This window comes from Rhinolophus hipposideros, assembly GCF_964194185.1.
Source record: "Rhinolophus hipposideros genome assembly, chromosome: 17".
In the NCBI taxonomy this organism is placed as follows: Eukaryota; Metazoa; Chordata; class Mammalia; order Chiroptera; family Rhinolophidae; genus Rhinolophus; species Rhinolophus hipposideros.
The window spans coordinates 21,811,899-21,834,143 of NC_138063.1; the positions used below are offsets into that span (position 1 = coordinate 21,811,899).

Sequence of the window (22,245 nt, forward strand, 5' to 3'; positions counted from 1 at the left end):
GACAGATAACGGGAGGAAAAAGAAAGAAGATAATTTTTAAGAGAAAGTGATTGTTCAGGTATGTTTATCCTTTTACATTGTTCTTAAAATTTGTGCTACAGCCTTTCGGAATCCAAAGATTCTAAACTCTCATCTAGAGAGAAGTGAGATTACCAGCGAAAAGAAAGAACCCCAGGCTTCCCAAACATTTCCATGTAGAGAAAGACCCCAAAGGCTTCAGACATTAAGCCTGTGGAAGACCGTATACCTAGTGGCAACTCCAGTATGGGCTCACTTTATTAGGTTTTCATGAACTTGACACCATTTTGCTGTGGTCTGTGAGACACTCTGAGTGTATGAGTCTGGCAGGGAACTTATACCCATTGTGCTCTGCCAGTTTACCTTCAAATAAAGCCATTGTATCCAATATTCCAGAAGAATGTGATTCCATGCTAGATGGGCGCGAGCAATCTAGACATCAGATCACGTCAGTAATAGTCCTGCTGGCTCAGCAGGTAGGAGTCAGGGCTTTCTCTGCCAAGACCCAGATCCAACAACCGGCCAAAGACCCTGAGCTCTGAACCTTGCATTGAAAGGGAGCTCAGATGAAACACCCCTCTCTCGGACCCCTTGCAGCTCTGAGATTCGGCCCTGGCTATTTTTAATTGACGTTCCTCTTGGTTTCCTGGTCCCCACATGAAATGTTAAAGCCTGTGGCTTAACAAGTGCCTTATAAACAGGACAATGATCTCCCTTGGTTTATAATTACTTCCCCCACTTACAGAGTTCTAAGTCAATGTTACTACAAAACATAGGGCCCTCGCTTTAGAGCTTTCCTCCAGCCAGCCTCCTTGACTGCTAACCTATCCTGGGTCTTTGCATTATATTGATCGTTATCTGGATTGATGGCTTTCAAAAGCATTTCATTATCTATACATGAGCTATTAGCTTCACCAATACTCATTTTCATGTTATTTTCAAGATAGATAATAGGGCTTCCTAACAAGAAAAGAGTCTTCTGTCATTTATCCTCTTCTAACAGCTCTTTCCATCTCTAAAGAAATGAAAGTAATGCAGGTCTTCTAAAAAGTACCTGGGATACACTGGGGTTTGTCTTTCGTTGTCCTAAAACAGACATTCCTCAAACATATGCCAACATGACTAAAAGGGTGCCCATGTCCAGAGAATCATGTTTAAATTGTCTGCCTTGGCTCTAAGAGAAGCTACGTGATCTTTCTGGCCTATTCTTTCAGTACAGCATAAGGGGTACCATCAATCTGGGAATATAATGAGGAAGAAACACTCATCTTAAAGATGAGATAAAGTTTTATTTTTAGAAAATAGCTATGTACCTGTGTCTGATGCCTTTTTGACAATTTTGGGGTATTTCTGAAATTTTATAAAATAATAGCTCTCATATTCCATCAAAATAGTTTCAAGATCAATGTTGTCACAAACTTCAAAGCGTCGTAACCCCAGTTTAGTTTCTTGCTCCAAAGCATGGGCTGCATCGATATATCTGGCCATTTCACAGAAGAGAAAAAAAATTAACTCTGGGAAAAAGGAATAAAAGCAAACAGGTATGAAAAGTCCAAAAGACTCAATACAACGAACAAGCTTATATCAACTAGTACACTGAAAACTAGAATATATGCGATCTTCCTAAAGAGTATGGAGCCTCACATACGTTAAATATAGACAAGTACTAGCTTTCAAAGCGATTGCCTCTGGAAGCTACCTAGTCATTCTAATGACGTCATCAGTGTTCAAAGCATTTTTGGAAGGGCTTAAAAGTCAAATAAGTCATCAAAGAAAATGTCTCATTGTTAGCCAAAAAATAGGTATTTGCCCAACATGATTACTTTTTTATTTACCGGTATTCATTTTAGGTAACATTTGGCAATTGATAAAACCCAAGTTCAGCTCCAACAGGCAAGATTTACCCTCATTGAGGCAATTCAAAAGAATATGTCGTGAGCTCTGAAGGAAATTGCAATATTTTAGTCAATATCATTGAGGAAATTTAGTATAAGAAGATGTCATTTGGGGTGGCCAGATGGCTCCCTTCGTTAGAGCGTGAGCTCTTAACAAGGTTGCTAGTCCGATTTCTATATGGGACAGTGAGCTGTGCCCTCCACAACTAGATTGAAAGAACAACAACTTGACTTGGAGTTGAGGGGCCCTGGAAAAAAACACTGTTCCCCAATAAAAACATTTAAAAAAAGACGTCATCTAATTGGATGTATTATTTCTGGTAATTTTTTCATCTGTCACATATTACATTACTTCTGTATGTAAGTGGCATCTTCATAGATTTTTCACTGTCATTTTTAACTTGCTCATTTGTAAAACTATCCGACTTAAGTGGTTTTAGCAATAAAAACAAAGGCCTTGTATCCCAGTCCTTTGAATGTAGAAAGATTTTCCAGATCTTAATTCTAAGTTCTGTACTTCTTTTTTAAAAGCAAGCACTCTCTCCTAGAAAATGTCCATATGTGTAAATAGGCACAAATTAGCATACAATTTCAGGGGCTCATCCCAGGAGCTCAGATTAAGAGTTCCTGCTGCAGGAACTCTTTCCGTTTGGCTCAAATCTGGAAAGGTAGAAGGAGAAAATTTTCTCTTTTTAGTATGCTCTCTTCTCTGCCTCAGATTCAGGCCAGTTGGAAGACTGAACTCTCTTACAGGAGTTTGCCGTGATTATTTCCAATGATCTTGCTAATTTTAAAGTACTTGCAAATATCAATCGACTATAGTCAGTCAGCTTCTATACTTATTGATGGCTACCAGGCTCCTACACTATGTTTTAATGCCCATTCTCCAGAGAGAAAAACTAAATCCATTTTTTATTAATAACTTTTGTTTAGCATGAAATAACACAAGCTAATTGAAGAAAAAACTAGAAAATATAGTCATAAAAAAATTCCACCTCTCAGAGATAATGACTGTTAACATTTTTTCTTTCTTTCCAAACATTTTTAATCACTAAATACACATATACTTACATATGTGCACTTGTAAAGCAAGACGAAAGATGGAAGATGGGAACATACCCTATGGGTTGCTTGTAGTTTTCAGTGATATCGCATTATACTGAACTCTTTCCAGGATCTTAGAATTTTGACTTAAAAAAACTTATAATAGATGATGGCAGGTCCCATATTTCCTAAATTAATTGATCAGGGGGAAAAAACTGCTTCTGTGTATTCCTATTACACTGTCTGAACTTGAAGAGGTCTGAACTTAATAGGGTTGGCAGGACGAGCCTCCAGACGTTCTTAACCAACAGAGTGACAGGCAGGACTTCAGGAAGAGGACTGAAAAGTAAGGAGCAAGACGCAGCAGGAGAGGTGGGGAGCCGGTTAATGGGCACTCAGGCCCAAGGAGATGCATGGCTGTGCTGTAAGAATCCGCTTCCATGACCCTCCACTGCCTGATTCACCAATTCTCCCTCACGCATTCGAACTCTGGTCTGTTTCCCTAATTGTTCCAATTATGCCAGGCCCCTTCTCTCTCTGTGCCCCTGCCTAGAATATCCTCAGCCATCACATCTGTCTATTTGTGTTCTATACATCTTTCAAGACCGGCTCACAGTGCCTTCCCTACAAAGCTTTCTCTGATTGTTTATTCCAGTCCCCAGTAATCTATCCTCTTTATGGAATTCGTAAGATTTTGTTACAGGCAGGTCTATTTTTCTGACAATGATATGTCCTTAAAAATACCTATACTATGCTTCACTTTTCATCTTGATAATCCACCCATAAGACCCTTTCCCAACAGGTCTCAGGAAAAACCATCAACTCTCAAGTAGAATTTTCATTGATTTGAGAGGCAAGGGGCCATCTCGTGGCCGAAAGGGGGAAATGCATGCTTTGTTAATAGTAAACTCTTTAGGCCATAACAGGTAGGTACCCATATTTCCTCAACTGCCAGTTACAGAATAAGCAATGCACAGAAAAGAGAATTGAGCGTAGGTTGTCCAGGAAAATGCAATACCTTTCTTTTGAAAGGAGGAAAATTGAGGATGAAGAACACTATCTCTGTATACAGCCAGCTGTGGGACTCTGGGAACCTCATTTGAAAGGCCTACGCTATCTTCAAACCTGAATGGGAAAAGGAAGGTACCACATGAACTGGGCAGCTTTGTTACTAAAGCTTTCACGTGCGTAATCTGAAAAATATCTAGCTACACGGCTGTAAAATTATGTATGTAGGTTGGTGGGGGCAGGGCAGGGACAGGTACTGCACCAGGGTTTTTAGGGCCTGAACCTATCGTGTGTGATGCTACAGTGATGGACACGTAACATGCATTTGTCAAAACTCACAGGACTGGACAACACAAGAGTAAACCCTGATGTAAACCATGGACTTTAGCTAATAACGATATACCAACCTTGGTTCAACAATTTTCACAAATGTAGCATGTTTAATTTTAGGGGAGGCTAGGCTGAGCAGGGTGATTGCCGGCATATAGGAACACTCTGTACTTTCTGCTCAATTTTTCTGTAAATATAAAACTGCTCTAAAAAATAAAGTCTATTGGTTGTTTTCAAAAGGGCATATCTGGAAAAGTAGAGGTCAGAGAAAGAGAGGAATCACCTCTGTAAAGATTTGTCAGGTAACATACCCTTCTTGTGTTAAATAATGCAAAATCAAAATAAGAAGATTTTTTCTTCGTGCTTCTGTCCTCATCTCGCACTGTGAACAAAAAGGAAGATTTAGATGAGACAACAATGAGATATAACACTCCTTTTATAGCAATACAACCTTGAAGGTAAAGGTAACCTGTCAAAAGCAAGAAGCGTGATTTAAAAGGTTGGAAGGCAGTTTGACATCTCTCAAGATATATATTGTTTTCCACTGTTATTTTCTTCTTAGAGCTGTCTTCTCAATTGGAAACTCAAGCTTTTTAAACCATGATTTAAATTAGGATTACACTTTGCTAGTAAACTTCTTACTGCCAAACTAATTGGCTTTTTATTGCTTATAACCATGAAGAAACAAATATACACTCCTATTTGGACCAGGTTAAGGAAAGTGATGATAAAAATAAACTCATGAGCCAGAAATCAGCTCTGACGTCACAGGTGCTCACCTGCTATTACATCTTAAGTTCACTCAGAGTACCACCCAGTCCTTGCACAAATGTAAAGATGAGTTCCAATAAACCACTCAGGTGACTACAGAGCCAAGCATTTAGAATAGAGTAGCAGAGGCCATAAAAGGGAAATTCCTGCATAATAATGTCCTTATTCAAACTGGGTGATTTGTACATTTATTCACAACGTTAATGTGTTACATTTAGTTATCTGGTATTTCAAAGTCCCCTAAAATGTATTCATAAAATACTTACTTTCAATAATTTTTATTTGAAAATAACTTACTTAACATCTTTATCTAAGGAGAACACAGGTTAGAACACAGGTGAGAACACAGGTGAGAACACAAAAGCAAAAAGGGCCCCTGAGTGGCCCAAATTATGTCATAAAATCCATGCGCAGACATCACACTCATGACACATATAAAAATTCTTCAGGCATGCATTCAAAGCTTTCTAAAAATTAATGTAATAAAATTAAAGTATGCCTACATTTAAAAATCAAATAATACGATAATTTTTATGTTGCTTTTTTATTGAATTATAGTAAAATATACATAACATAAAATTTGCCATTTTAACCATTTTTACGTGTATAGTTTAGGGAGCGTTAAGTACATTCAAATTGTTATGCAACCATCACTCCATCCATCTTCAGGACTTTTTTGTCTTCCCCAACTGAAACTCTGTATTCATTAAACAATAACTCCCAACCCCATTCCCCCAGCCCCTGGCAACCGCCCTTCCTCTTTTTGTCTCTGGATACGCCTATGAGTCTAGCTACCTCCCATAAGTAGACTCAAATACTCATAGTATTTGTCCTTTTGTGAAAGCATTATGTCATCAGGGTTCATCCATGTTGTAGTATGTGTCAAAATGGTCCTTTTTAAGGCTGAAAATATCATACTGTAAATTTTTAAAGAAAAACAATAGTCTTCTACTCCACTACCCCACCCCACCCCTCACTCCCTAGAGGCAACAACCTTAATTACGTTTGCTGTTTGTTCCGATATTTACCTGCATGTTTCTAAATCCAACACTGTTTCATGATACATGAACATGAGACATTACCTATTCACTTTCTGTTAGGGTAGATGAGGGTGAAGCTGTTTCAGACACTTCTCACCCTCCTCTCTCCTTATAGGCACATCAATATTCAGTGATCAGATTATCATAACCATGTAAATAATGTCCTCTGCTGAGTCAAAAAGTACTATGGTTTTTTGTACATTTTTTTGTGGATGAATAATTGCCTCATTTTAAAAAGCTGGTTATTTTTCTATGTACCTATTGCTAATTTTCAAACACCAACTCACCTCTAAAGGCCCCTCGCATCACTTTCCATCTCATTTGCACTCCTCCCTCCCCCTCCCACCCCACTCCAGATTGCTGACCCTTAGGCAGCTGTGGCACTCATCCAGGATTTCCCTTTGAAACTTCCCTCCATTCCATCCCCTAGAAAATAGAATCTTCTCCTTCCCTGGTCACCTGTTTGGCTTAGTAGCACACACATCCTCTTGAGTAAAAGTACTTGGAGATAAATATGGTTGAGAATTTGCATGCCTGTAAGTGTCTTTATTCTATTTTCAACTTGATAGTTTGGAAGGGCATAACATTGCCATTCTTAGTCCTAATCTTCCGCCTTCTATATGTCTTTTCTTCCCAGGAAGCTTTTAGGATCTTGTTTAACCCTGGTGTTCTGAAATTACACAACTTCCTTGGTGCAAGTCTTTTTCCATTCCCTGTGCTGGCCATTGTCAAGCTGGACGTCCCCATGCTTCCATTTTTGGATCATTTCTTGCATTATTTCTTAATAAATTACTCCCTTTTTCCCCTGATTTATTCTTAAGAATTTATAATAATTGAATGGAGGATATTCCAGATTGATATTTTTAAGATTCTTTTTTTCCTATAGTGTTCCATTTGTTTCTTTTTTCTATTTTCCTGGGCAATTTTTTTGGCCTTGTCTTAGAACCATTCTACAGAATTTATTTAGACAATAACATTTTTGATTTTCAAGGGTTTCTTCTTCTTCTCTGATTATTCCTCTTTTTTTTAAGATTTATTCTTAAGATTTTTTTTTAAATTTTACTGGGGAATATTGGGGGACAGTGTGTTTTTTCCAGGGCCCATCAGCTCCAAGTCAAATCATTGTCCTTCAGTCTAGTTGTGGAGGGCGCAGCTCAGCTCCAACTCCAGTCGCCGTCCTCAACCTTTAGTTGCAGGGGGCGCAGTCCACCATCACATGCAGGAATCCAACCGGGCAACCTTGTTGAGAGCTCACGCTCCAAACAACTGAGCCATCTGGCCGCCCTTCTGGAAGCTCAGCGGTAGCTCGTTGTCCTCAATCCAGCCATGGAGCATACAGCACACTGGCCCATGTGGGCATCAAACCGGCAACTCTGCCATTCAGAGCTCGCACTCCAACCCACCGAGCCATTCAGCTGCCCTTCATCATTCCTTTTCCACAACATCTTGTTCTTGTTTTTTGAATGCACTATTCTCTTATAATTCAAAGTCATAATGAACAGGTTCAGTTATATTCAATATTTGCTGTTTAAGTGGGTGGGTAAAATGTGAACCTATTTTATAAAGAAATCCATCCAAAATGATTCAAATAAAGTGTTATTGCTTAAGTGATAAGACTTTATTCAGATTGCTAGAAAACACAGTAAATAAAGTAATTTGTGTTTTAAAGAGCTTGTAAAGGAAGCATAGTAAATACCACTTATTCAACCAAAATTTATTTTTTCTGCCATTGAAAAGGGGGTTATTGTTTGTTTTTGTTTTTTTTATTAGCTTCAGGTGCACAAGACAAAGTAATACTTAGACGTTTATCATTTATATCCCTCACACTGTGTGGACCCCACCTCCCCCATCCACTATTCCTCTGACATCGCACAGAGCCATGACATTTCCACTGTCTCTATTCCTAATGCTGTACTCTGCTTCTTGTAAGTATATATTATATATACAAACTTGTAGTTGGCATTCATTATTGTTCAGCTTCAGGTGTACAGTGCAGTGATCAGGCATCTACATCATCCCTGAGGTGGTCTCCCTAATGAGGGTTATTGTTTTTTTAAAAAAATAAACTTCCATTTTATTTATCACACAGCTTTACACACATTTTTTTTTGTTAGTTAAATGTTTTGCTTTAAATTTAGTCTAAAATAAATAAAATCAGCATTCTCAGAAGTCCAAAAGTAAAGGAGATTAAAGGAAAATTAAAATAATTATTGAACTAATAAAATATAAAGCATAAAAAGTAATGACGTAGGCTGGGAGAAAAAAAAATCTGAAAAAGGACTGTTATCCAGAGAGTTCTTAAAACTCAACAATAAGAAAACAACCAACCCAATTAAAAATGGGCAAAGGACATGAACAGACACCTCACAGAAGAAGATATACAGATGGCAAATAAATACCTGAAAAGAAGCTCAACATCATATTTGTCATCAGGGAAATGCAAATTAAAACAACAAGATACCACTGTACACCGATTGGAATGGTGAGAATCCAAAACACTAACAACACCCAATGCTGGTGAGGATGTGGAGCATTCATTGCTGGTGGGAATGCAAAATGGTGCAGCCACGTTGGGAGACAGTTTGGAGGTTTATTACAAAACTAAACATCCTCTTTTCACACGATCCAGCCATCACACCCCATGGTACTAACCCAAAAGAGTTTGTATGTCTACAGAAAAACCAGCACACCGATGTTTAGAGCACCTTTATTCACAGTTGCCAAAAGCAACCAAGATCTCCTTCAGTGGGTGAATGGATAAACTGGTCCATCCACACAGTGGACGAGTAATCACTGCTAAGAAGAAATGAGCTATCAAGCTATGAAAAGACGTGGAGGAAGCTTAGACGCATATTACTAAATAAAGGAAGCCAATCTGAAAAGGCTGCGTACTATTTGATTCCAACTATATGACATTCTGGAAAAGGCAAAACTATGAAGCCAGTAAGAAGATCAGTGGTGGCCAGGGGTTAGGAGAGATGGAGGGAGGCAAAGCACAGAGGATTTCAGGTGATACTATTCTATGTGTTACTATAATGATGGATACACATCACTATACGTTTGTCAACACTTACAGAATGCACAACACCAAGGATGAACTCTAGTGTAAATTATGGCCTTTGGGTGATAATGACGTATCAGTGTAGGTTCATCTGGTACAGGAAGCTTGTGCATGTATGGGGGCGGGAGCATAGGGGAATTCTCTGTGTTTTCTGCTCAATTTTGTTGTGAACGTAAAACTGCTCTAAAAATATGTCTATTTCCTAAAGTAGTAATTGATTTTTAAACAAATTTATCAGACCTAATATATTTAAATGGAGACACCTATCAGAACAGTCAACTCAGCACGTCATGCTTTCATTCCATTGCTCAAAACATTTCTGAAACTCCTCTATTTAAATTGTCTTCAATGTAGATAAATGACCACAGGCCACATTTACAAAAAATAGTATGTGGCCACTGTAGAGAACTGGGACAATGCATAAAGACAGAAGAAAAAAATGAAACATTTTGGTCACATTCTTTCAGTCTTCTTACAAAATAGGCTTTATTAGCAGCTGTGACTATTTCTAAAAATCCAAATTCATCCTCAAGGACAGATCAGGTAACATTAGAAGAGCTTTAAAAGTGTATAACAGGCTATTCTAAAGAATTGACAGTGGGTACATTTCTATCTCTGTCTTTGCAAAGACCCCTTTAGTCAGGGAGGTTTAACAAACCAGAAAGCAAATTACCAAGATGAGATAAAGAATCAAGAAGGTAATTACAGTAATCTTCTTTGCTATTTTTATTTGTCATTATGAAATATATAAACATACAGAAGAGTGCAGGAAACATCCATTTGTTTTTAATAGTAATAATAATAATAATAATAATAATAATAAAACTCACTCTAGTTTGGCCCCAGAGCACGTTTGGTATCTTAGAGTCCCCCTCTCATGGCTCCTGACAGATGCTTCACCTTCCCTCCCACCAGAGATAACTGCCATCCCGACTTTTATGTTAATCATTCCCTTTTTTATGGTTTTAGCAGATATGTATACATCCTTAAAATACATTGTTTAGCATTCACATTTTTTAACTTTATATGAATGGAATGTGCATTTATTTTATGTGACTACTTTTGTTCCACAGTATGTAATTTCCCCAACAAAAGTTCACATCAAAGGAAAGGCTTGGATATCATCCAGCTATTCCAAAAAACTTTACAAAAGTTATCTGCTTCCACTGTTTTTCAGTTTGTTGTCATAAATTCCCTGTGTCATATAAGGTTGCTCTCTAATGTCTCTCAAGGTAACTAATTCTCTTTTCCAGAAAACTGAAGTATCGTTAAATATTTCTTTGTCTCCCATAGTACCTGGCATAGTGCCAAGTGCTAAGTAGAGACTGATATTTGTTGATAGGTTCAATAGATAATTTTTTGTTCAAACTACAGGTCATGAAATCAACATAATGGGTTACAAACAGCATAGTCTAATGCAAATGTATTATCACAGAACACAGAACAGGTCAGAAGGCTTACTGTTGCTTTGTGAAACTTTCGTTGTGTTTGCCTGTATGTACGAGTAGGTGTCCTGGATTTCAATCGAAGCTGTCTTCAATTGATCACCACACAAAAATTTGAAAGCCACTGTACAAAATCCTAATATTAAGGTCTCCACCACTGGCAGTTTTCATTCATCTTTCTGAAGATGTTAACTCAACAACTGTTGGTGAAGGATGAAGCCTTTCTAATTTACCAAAACTAGCTTTGGTAGTCAAAAGTCTCTCCCTTTTTTTTTTTTTTTTTTTGGTCATTTGATTTGCCTTGCCTATAGTGCCATCTAGTGTATTAGGACGGGAAGCACGTCATGAAATTTAGGTAGTTCCAAATTATTATTTGCATAATAAAGATGACAATCATTACAAAATTCAGTCCAAATCAAGTTTGCAAAATAAAAATATAACTGCATAATAAGCAATCAGTAATAAGATTGATGGGACATGTTTTTAAATGTACAAATTCTCAAACTCATGCTTGGGGTTTTGATTCAGAATTTTAGGAGACTTGCAGGTACCTGGAAATCATTGAGTCTCAGGAACCTGAGATCTAGAAAGGTAAAGACATTTGCTCAAAAGCCTGCAAAGAGTTTGTATGAAATTTGCCAAATAACTGTGGTTACCAGTTTTTTTTGTTTTTGTTTTTGTTTTAATTTCGTGACAGCAAAATGAAGAGAAATAAAGGGTTTTTAATCAGGCAGCATTGAAAGAGCTAAACACTGAGCTAAAAATCAGTGATAATATGTATAATATGAACAAAAATAACTGCAAAAAAAGTGGGTTTGTTAAATGATCCTACTCTAAATAACCTTCCTCTAAAGTTGCAAGAAAAGAATAAACAAAACTGTTTGCAATGTTTTCCTTTATTCCTAACATTGTCCAGAATGGGTCAATTGTTCTCTTTTAAAGTTGAGTCACTTACTAAAGAACTCAAAAGTATCAGTGTAGGGTTGATGGTAAGCATATGAAATAAGGGTGGTTGATAACTACTAAAGATAGTGAGCTGAGCCATTAAGGTACCTTATTTCAAAGACCTGCAAATACCTGGTCTAACCTCAAAAACAATATTTTTTCAGAACATGAATTGTATAACATATACACAGAATGTAGATAAGTTTGACTGGGGAAAAATAATAGTGACATTAATTAAGCCCATCAGCTCAGACACTCATCCACAGAAAAAATTGTCCGAGCTCATTTTTTAATGCATGCAAGAGTCTCATTAAAGCTTCAGCAGTCTTTCTTAACTGCCCTCACATGGTGATAAGTGAACGGTGTCTTTTAGACCATTCCTCAAACCTAATATCCCACAATTTTAGTGACCATTTCAAAGCCATTGTTGGCTAGACCTCCTTCAAAAAGTTAGTCACCGGGAGGAAGGTACCTTATGGGAGATCGTGCCTTTTACCTTCTGAATAGTCACAGTCCTACCGTATAGGAAGCCAATCCATCTCATTTGTATGTAAATGTCTTTGAGAACTAAAGAATTTAAATGAAGGAGCCAGAAAGCCCTGTATGTTCTCAGAGAGACAGCAGTGGACACTGACTAGTGTCTTTCCAACTGTGCAGTGCTTTGCCAACTATGGGGTGCTACACCAATGTCAGGGTCAGCGAAGGGTGGGTGCTCAATAGCTCGTAGTTGCTTTGTTCGTGTATTTCAGTCTCTCATCCTTCACTCTGCAAGCATGTGTTTCTTCCTAATCTGAACATGCATGGATGCAAATGTTCTCTTATGACGAGGACAGAGGAAAATCGCCAAGGAGTGTTTTGCTTGTTCCTCAGTACTGCACACACTGCACTGGCTTTGGCTCATAGCTTGGAATTTTGTAAAACTGAGGATCTAGGTAGAGCCAGAAAACTCATTAGAGGAACAGAAAAAGATCTTGGGACAGATGTTTTTGAAAGGGAAGGGGAGGGCTGGGGAATACAAGTGAAGGAGTCCAGACTTGCATTTCAGGGTAATTAAAATGTTCTAAAATTATTGTGGTGATGGTTGTATGACTCTGTACATGTACAAAAACAATTGAATTGTACACTTCAAATGGGTGAGTAGCATGATGTGTGACTTATATCTCAATAAGGCTGCTTTAAAATGTAAAAATGGGGAGCGGTGGAGAAAAAAGGCTAAAATGAATATAAATAATTTGAGTAATTTTTTGGCCCTGATAGATAGAGTAATAGAAATAATTTCATGCAATATTTTGAAGTTATTCAGAGTGGAAATTTTGGGTGGAGGGGCGAGCTGCTTATCTCCCACTCCGCTATGAGGGCCTGCTCACCAGTGTGATAGCAGAGCCTGGTCACATATTAGGATGTGGCCATGATGCACCTTTACTCACTTTGATGAATGTGCTCTAATGAGCCTGCTCTGTCAATGTGACTATTGGGATAGACTTATCAGACAGGAAAGAAAATGCGAAATCATCCAGGCAGACATTGCCTTTTATGCATTTTCTTTTTGGTTTTATCATAATTTGTAATGTACATAACAATTGAAGAAAGCAGCTTAAGTATTGTTAATATTTCTTCAGCTCATTGGGACAAAATAAGTTTCTTTCAATAAGAATCTCAAATATTTTTAAATGCAGAAATTTAAAAAATTGTATCCAGTGAACACACAATGGGATTTATAGATAATGTAATACAGAATTGTACACCTGAAATTATGTAATTTCATTAACAATTGTCACCCCAATAAATTAAAAAAAAAAATTGTATCCAGATAATATCCAGAGTTGGCAAGGTGGAAAAGAGTATGTACTTAGATACAATGTAAGTGTAAACTAGTACAACCCTTTTATCAAAAACAAATTGACAAAAATCTATCAAAATGAAAAAAAACACATATACTGTTGATCCAGCAATTCCACTATAGGAGACCAATTATATACTGTATTATAGAAATACTCCATGTATGCACAATGATTAATGTTCAAGGATGTTTATTGTAGCATTATTTGTATTTCAAAAAATATTAGAAATAGCCCAAATGTCCATTAGTGCTTAAATAAATCATGGTGCAGTCTTACTGTGGAATATTATGCACCTCAAAAAGAATGAGGTGGGTCTAGATATAGTGACGAGTAAAGATTTTGAAGACATCATGTTTTCTCTCCACCCACTTCCAAACACTGTGTCACTCGGAAAAAGTTTAAATTAAAAGTAACACTTAAATTTGACAAAGAAAACTTCAATTAGTACAAACATTTTAAAGAAAATTTTCTCTCTTCACTATGTCCATCATTAATTATTAATTAATATATCATGTAATAGTTCTGAAAGGGGTTTATGACTATATCAATGTATATATGAGGTCTGACAATTACATTCGCGAACTCATCCTAGAAAAAGTGCTACATACCTCATTGCTGAATATCACTCTGGTCACCTTTGAAGTACTCCCCTTGGGAAGCTATGCACCAATGCCAGCACCTAATCCAACTTTCAAAGCAATTTTGGAACTCTTTTTCTGGAATGGCCATCAGAGCTGTCATCGTATTACCCTTGATGTCCTGAATGTCATCAAAATGTCTTCCTGTCAATATTTCCTTTATCTTTGGGTAAAGAAAGAAGTCATTGGGGGCCAGATCAGGTAAGTAGGGAGGGTGTTCCAATCCAGTTATTTGTTTACTGGCTAAAAACTCCCTCACAGACAGTGCCGTGTGAGCTGGTGCATTGTCGTGATGCAAGAGCCATGAATTGCTGGCGAAAAGTCTAGGTCGTTTAACTTTTTCATGCAGCCTTTTCAGCACTTCCAAGTAGTAAACCTGGTTAACTGTTTGTCCAGTTGGTACAAATTCATAATTAATCCCTCCGATTTCAAAAAAGGTTAGCGACATCATTTTGACATCTTGCTTTGGACTGACGGAACATTTTTGGTAGTGGAGAATTGGCTGACTTCCATTGTGCACTTTGATGCTTTGTTTCAGGGTCATATTGGTACACCCACATTTCATCACCAGTGATAACACGGCACAAAACATCGTCTTGCATCTCCAAAAGGTGTTGGCAAACTTCGACTCTCCTTTGCTTTTGTTAATTGGTGAACTCCTTCAGGACCATTTTGCACACACATTTCTCATGCCAAGGTTTTCAGTTAAGATTTTCCTAACTGTTCTCTATCAATGTTTGCTTGGTCTGCTATGCCTCTCACAGTCAGCTGACGATTTTGACCCACGATTCAATGAACTTTTGCAATGTTTTCATCAGTTCAGCTCGTTACCAGCTGCCCTGGCCTCTCTTCATCAATGATGCGTTCTCTCCCCTCAGGAAAACGTTTAATCCATTTGTCCACTGCCGTTTTCTTCATGGCATTCTCCCCATACACTTGGACTAACATGTCCTGATTTCACTTCCACTCTTGCCAAGTTTCACAAGAAATTGAATGTTTGTTCAGTGCTCTAATTCACGCTCAAACGTTCTCATGACGGCTCCCCAAAACATGCAACAACAATAATGAGCGCCACGCACAGGGCACTGTCACATATCCAGACAAACACAGCTGTGAGACACCGATATACCGAGGTTATGAGACCTTACCGAGCTGTGTGTACAGTGCTGCCAGTATAAGCGCACGGGGGCAAGTTCACAAATGTAATTGTCAGACCTCGTATGCACAAACTTTAAAAAATTTTTATAAATGGAATCATTGTGTATATGCTGGTGAGCATCTTCCTCCGCCCCCCCCCCGCACTTAATAATGTCTTAAATATCTTTCTATATGAGCATATGCTGATCTACCTAATTCTAAGACATTGTAAAGTGAAAAATCACAGAAATACACACTCACTCTCTTTCACTCATAGAAAAAGAAAGGAATAAAAACCTAGATATATAGTTACCTCTGGGTAGAGGAATGGGCTGGGAGCACAGCATTTTAAGTTTTAATCTGTATACGTCTTAATTTTTTGAATTTAATACTTTGGCAAGTATTAAAAAGCAAACAAACACATTGGCTTGGGTTCTACTGTTCACAGACCAGAAAATTTTTAGGCCAAGGAATTACATCATCACCGTTGCAGATGAGCCACTCTACCATTGGGGTTCCCTGCCCCAGCCTCAGCAGGTACAGGTGGGGGTCAGGGAAATGGTCCTGGCACTGATGCTTCAGGTGTTCTCATTCACTAGGAGGGAGAGAAGCCATACAAAAGTCACCCAAAGGCACCTCCTCCTCCCTACCACACTTCCCACCCCCACGTTCCCCTGAGGCCACCTCCTCCCTTCACGTATACACAGAGGCAGAGAAAGCTAGGAGTCTTGTTGTCCACTACCCAGAGGTAGAGCCTTAGATTTCACAGCAGCCCTAACAAAACTTGAGCTAACACACTTGTCAGAATCATCTCCTTCTAGCATTCCTAGAGAGTTGTTTAAACAGTGAACCACTGACCTAGAGAACTCACGGAAGATCAGGATAGGAAGGCAGAATTGTATAGAATTCTTGGGATGGAGGGATCTCTGAATCCTAAGCCAATCTGAGCAATGTTGACCATATTCTTCAAAGGGTATAAATAACCTATCAGAGAGGTTTGTGCAGGATTTTGATTACATTCCTGGAAAATGGTAGCTGTCCCAACTCCAGTCAAGAATCTTTCAGGGTTTTTTGGCTGGAATCACAAAGTTTGGCAAATAGTCCTGGTATCTATGGCAGATGATGAGCACTAAGGGACCCCCTTTGGCTCAGTGATTTAGAATTCTGTTTGGTAATTAGGCTCCTTTAAAAATGGCTTTCTTACTATGAAGATTGTGAAACAACTTTTACTTGGGGTCTCTAGGCCTTGAAATAATAATGAGACTTTTTCTTTGAGACAAGTTTGATAGAAATTCAGAATTTAGTAATGAAAGACAGACAAGGTAACACTATTCAAATACCTACTGTTAAATATTGAAGATGTGCTGTTACTTGAAATATAGAATGTGATCTCATAAATTTGTTAATTAAAAGTGTAAAGTTTCCCAGCTCTATAACATCTTTCTACTCTTGCCATTCAAATTAGCATAGAATATTATCTTCTGCTTAAAAAAACCTAAGAATGAGCCACCAACAAATGGTCGATTGATTGATTGATTGGTTGATACTGATTTTTTACACAAAGTAGTGTGACATAAATGGTCAATTTAAACTGTAAGATGGTGTGCCCTTAAAATGGACACAATTAGATGCTCAATTAACTTCTGTCTACCAAAGAAAGGAGGCCCAGAAGTGAACATCTAACCAAAGTGTCTCATTTGTCTCTGCTTCAATAATCTGTCTGTTTTCTCCTTCCTTCATTTCCTTTGTGGGCTATTGTGCAACAAAAATGCCTCCATTATCAGATTCAAAATTGAATCCGTTGATACTGTAGCCTGAGGAAAAGGAAGCATTGAATATCATTCCTAGTTTTAGACCCAGAAGATATTTAGGAAATGTTACTGTATATACACCACATGCAACATTAGTGCTTTTAATTTCTTTTTTACGGGTGCAATGGAGATTAATTTGCATGAGCTCGTTTCAATTTCTGTAATAAGATCCAAATTTTGCATTAAGTTTTCCATCTCAAAAGCAAACAGTTAAAAAGGACACATTTCTTCTTTCAAATGTTTTTATTATAGTTCTATTTTACAGTCCCTGCATCTAATATTCACTTAAAAGCTTGAATATATATACCCATAGGTTCTAATTTGTTTTTTGTTTGTTTCCTGATTACCTCCTGTTTATACCAGGAAACTTCCTAAGTTTCAAATGCTGCATAACTTGAAAAAGCACTAGAATTACCAAAAGGACTGTCTACAAATCCAGGAAGCCCTTCATTGTATTTAATACAAAGTCACATCTGGTCAACTATGCTCAGGAACAGTGGTCCTTAAAGAGGGGCGTTTGTTGTTGGTCCTCAGTGTGAACTGGTTATAGAAACTGACATGTCAGAGAACCATAAAGTCCACTGAAACGGGACTTTCCGTGCCACGCCATTATTAAACAAACACTGAGCTGGGTGATGAAACTATATTTACGTTCTTTTCATAAAACTTGTGCTCACACAGGCTACTTTCTAGTTGCAACAGAGCTGCACGATAGAGAGATCAGACTGCCGTCACAGTAAGGCAATACTATCACAGTGTCCTGCTGTGTGCAATGTGAAGTCCTCAGTACCACCTAAGGGGATTAACTGAAATCCATCAAGCCTTCAGAACCAACTTTCAGTTCACCAGGGACGGGCAACAGATGAAACCTCGAGGAAGCAATCAGACGAGTCAAGAAAGGAAGAGGTTCTACAGAACAACTGTCATGATTTCTTGGGAACGTCAGTGTCGTTAAAAATAAAAATAAATAAAATAAAAATAGAGACGGTAGGGGCTGAAAAACAACTGTGCTAATTCAAAGAAACTTAAGGGATACGAAAACCAGACATAATGCATGATCCTGGATTGGAACCAGGTTAGAGAACCAGTTGGTTAAAGAACAGTGTTTACGGTATGATTTCATTCGATAAAAAATGCAAGTGTGTGTGCATGTATGTATATCCACACACAGAATAGGATCTGGAAGGGTACGTGGATGTACACTAAGGCTCACGCCGGTTAACACATGTAGTGCGTCTGCGCTGTGGGAATCTGGTGGGTTTTTTAAATTTAATGGGTTTGTTGCATGTCATTTCCTTAAAATTGTTTTATGACTCTGTGAGTAATCCCACAATAGTAGAACCGCCAATTGATACTACTGGGAATATTGAAAACAATGATAACTGTCAGGAATTCTCAGATTTTATGAATTCTAAGACTCAGGATAACTTTAAAACCCAGAATGATGGGTTTTAAGACCGTTTTATAGACCGTTTTATAGACCGTTCAATAAACATGTTAAGACAACTGGAAAAATCTGAGGCAAAAGTTGAACAAAAACTCACAAGGTATACCTATAGAATTGTTTAAGAGATCAAAAAATTTACATATAAAAAAAAATCAAGGAAGAACAACCACTGGGCTTTCCTGACTTGATCAAGGGGCCAGTGGAGGTGCATTCCTGGAGCTCTGGCTAAGATCTAATCAGCTTTGACTTGATCAACGTGATGAATCAGTGTTGACAATGTCAGTTAAGTCTATGAAGTTGTTCTTTGGGGTAGTAATCCTACTGACAATGAAGCTAATCCCTTCTGGGGTGAGGGTAGGCCCCTCAAGGACTCTTGGAGCGTCTCCGGCTGACCTGAGTCAGGACCTCCCGCTGATGTTCAGGTGATCAGAGCAAGTGGCCATCCAGTCATTCGTTCCAGAAGAGTTGGTTGAATGGCTGCGTGGGACACTGCTCCGCCCGCAAACCTGATGCGGCGGCTCTTAGCCGCCCTCACAGGACTGAGCTGTTGAACTTCAGGTAAACCCTTTCCTCTCTCCAGGCCTCCACTCCTCACCCTCTTCGGAGGAGTACGCTCACACTGGACCGAAACTTCTTAAATCCAAATTCTATCGTCCCCTCTTCCAGTGATGTGATCCAAATATGCAAACTAATTTGATCACCCTACTCCTGTCCCCTCATCGGAAAAGTAGGGATAACACAATAGACAGCGTGGCCCGGCTCCCGCCCCCGCAGGAAGGCCCTCAAGGGGCCAATGGTGCCTGGTTCTCCAAACAGATGCGGGGAGGGCGCCAGGACCCCAGCACGGCCCAGGGTGGGGGTGGGGGTGGATGGGGGGTGGGGGTGGCAGGCAGGGGTGGGGGCGGGGTTAGGGCGGCCCCAAGCCCCACCCTTAGAAGCTGGGGAAGATATAGAGACTCTCCACCTGGCCATTCTCAGTAGCCATTCTGGTGGAGACCGGGGTCGGTGACACAGTCGCCCGCGAGCACGTGGAAGCCTTGCCAGGGACTCGGTGGCCCATTGCAAGAAGTGGGTTCCTGTGGAAGGAAACACTGACGCTGGCAGAAGGGACTCGGAGGCGAGCGAGTCGTCAAAGGGCCCCAGGGATTCTCTTCAGAAGGAGGAGGAGATGGAGGGAGACCGGCCAGCACCCTGCAAAGAAGCAGTCAGCCGCGCATCGCGCAGCTCTGGGCGCAGACAGAAGCCACACAGAGAGTCCTCGGAGCTCGAGAGGCCCCACCGTCGTGAAAGGAGAGAGGGGAGGACCAGCCACCGAGTGTCGCCCGCTGACTCTTCAAAGTGGGAATCTTCTGGCCACGGCCGGTCCCCTCCATCATCCACGGGTCCTCATCAGCTGCGCGGGGACCATCACAGACGCGCGGCCAAGGCCCACATGACACGCCAGAGGCCTGGAGAAGGCCACGCCAACGCCTCTCGGGACCGGCGGGGACCCAGTGACAAACGACACCTGGGGACAACCCAGGGGAGAGGGGCCGTGAGTCAAAGCGAGGAGCGCCCACCTTCGCACGAGGACAGACGCCCGGTGGGTGCCCAGGGGCCTGAGAAATCCTCTGCTTCCATCAGCCGGAGATCACACCAGGCCTTCTCCAGAGAGGACAGCCCGAGACCTCCCTCCTGGGAGGGCGCTGGGGTCCAACTGTCCTCTCCTAGTGCCAAGGAGGAGGACGGACAGGGCCGCGGCGTCCAGTTTTCGCCTCCCTCGGAGGTGGCCTCAGACGACCGCCCGAAAAAGCGAAACAACAACCACTCCGAGGACACCCAGCGGGACGAAGACAAGCGACAGCGTCTACACAGCTTAGGCGCTGGAGAGGGGGCAGGGGCCCTGCTGCCCGGCGTCCAAGGGGAGGTTGCCGACCGCGTCCAGACCCAAGAAGGGAAAGTCAAAACTTCTCGTCGGGAAGGGAAGCCGGCGGGCTCGCTCCCTGCCGCGCAGGAGGCGGAGATGGAGGAGCCATTCGAGCCGCCCACCCTGCCTTTTGAGGCGTTCCTCACCTACGACCAGCCTCCCCGGAGGAAAAGGCAAAAGCGTGTGAAGATTTCATCCACCGCACTTGAAGGAAAAGGACTTAAGCAAAAGGATTCCAAGAGCGCTGGTGAGAACTTGGACTCGGCGCAGGAATTCCCTCCGGGGAAGGCAAACAAGCCAGAGCAGCCGCAGCTGTCTGGAGCGGATGGCGCCCAGCTGGAAAAGGTCCCCGCGGAGGCGTCAGGCGCGTTGCCGGAGCCCTGGCTGCCCCGGGTCCAGCCGGGACGCCGTCCGCTGCCTGCCTTGGAGTCCATGTCGTCCTCCCGGCCGCAGCAACGAGCAGAAGAGGAAGGCGCTGGCTTTGCTAGGCCCAGACTGAGCTCTAGGATGCAGGTGTTCTCTGGTTCCAGGTGGGCCTGTCCCCGCCAAGTGACGACCTTGCGCCAGCGGTGTGTCCTGGTCCTTAGAAACAACCTCGATTCGCTCTTTCGAGCGGCAGGAGTCCCGTATTCTGTTCTCCAACCCATTTTGGAGAGTTGTACGCCTGATCAGCTGTATCGCCTAGAGAAACACAACTGTGCGCTAGTTCAAGCAACCGATCAGTTATGGAAAGTGCATTGTCACCGGTACTTTGAGCGAGAAAAGCCAGAAGAGCGTGAGTCCTGGCGGGAGATGTACCTGCGGCTTCAGGACGCGCGACGGCAGCGGCTCCGAGCGCTGACCCTGAAGATCCGCTCCGCGCAAGCCAGCAGGCCCCAAGGCCGGCAGACGAAGCTGATCGTTTTCGACTCGTTCGAAAGAGGAGGAGCAGCTCTCCAGGAGAAAGTCAAGCTCAAGCCAGCGCCCTCCCCGACAGCAGGCGGCCCGGCCCGCGCCCCTAGTGGCCCCGGCTGCCGGCCCAGCCCCGCGCAGCTGGCGAAGGCCGGCCCCAGCACCAGCACTGGCGCGGTCAGCAGCAGCAGCAGGAAGCCGGCCAAGCGGATCGCCCCCATGATGGCCAAGACCATTAAAGATTTCAAGAACAGATCTTTCCGGCGATGAATGGAGGGCTTGCCTTTGGAGACGAAATTTGGCAGGAGGAATAGGAGGACCGTGGGGGTGAGGGAATGGCACTTCCACAGGAAACCTGAATCTGGGGCTTCGTGGACACTTTTGGACTCTGACACCTGTACTTCTCAAGTGTAGTACCTGAGCACCTTCGTGCCACAGCCACGGCCTACCTGTCTGGGGCGTGTGTGTGTGTGCACACGTACAGAAAAGGGCGGGAAGGATACGTGGAGAGACGCTAAGGTGCATCCTAGTGTATCTGGGTGGTGGGAATGTGGTGTGCGCTTATTTCACTTATTGTGTTTTGTTACCTGTCATTTTTTTAAACTTGAGTTATGATTCGGTAACTAATGTGATACAAGAACTGTCAATGCATACCACTGAGAATATTGACAGTCGTAACTGTCAGGAATTCCTAGATCTAACAAATTCCAAGACTTGGGATATCTTTATAACCCAGAACGAGGATGGAAATATAGACTGCTCGATAAAATAAAATAAAAATGTTAAAACAACTGAATCCTGGAGTTTCCGAGATTTGCCCCTATGAGGCCATGTGGTATAGCCACTGCCTCCCTGCCTGGAGAGTGTGTGTGCATGCGTGTGTGTATACACGCATAGAAGAGGAGCTGGAAGGGCACATACTATGTACTATGTACATATGTACTGTGGTTCAGTTGTGTATGCACATATGTCAAATATACACACTATGATATAACAATTTCAATTATAGGATTTTAT

The 22,245-nt window shown here is 41.2% G+C and overlaps 1 protein-coding gene across 2 annotated transcripts in view; it reads right to left on the reverse strand.

The window, feature by feature from the left end:
• The window catches only part of KATNAL2 (katanin catalytic subunit A1 like 2), a 63,793-nt gene that overhangs the window by 32,722 nt on the left and 8,826 nt on the right, over positions 1-22,245 (reverse strand). For both annotated transcript variants that reach the window (XM_081078883.1, XM_081078884.1), the window contains exons 2-3: positions 4,607-4,677; positions 1,332-1,498 (exon numbers count right to left, since the gene is read on the reverse strand). In XM_081078883.1, coding sequence (XP_080935009.1) covers positions 1,332-1,498; positions 4,607-4,677 — 238 coding nt within the window. The remainder of the gene's footprint in view (positions 1-1,331; positions 1,499-4,606; positions 4,678-22,245) is intronic.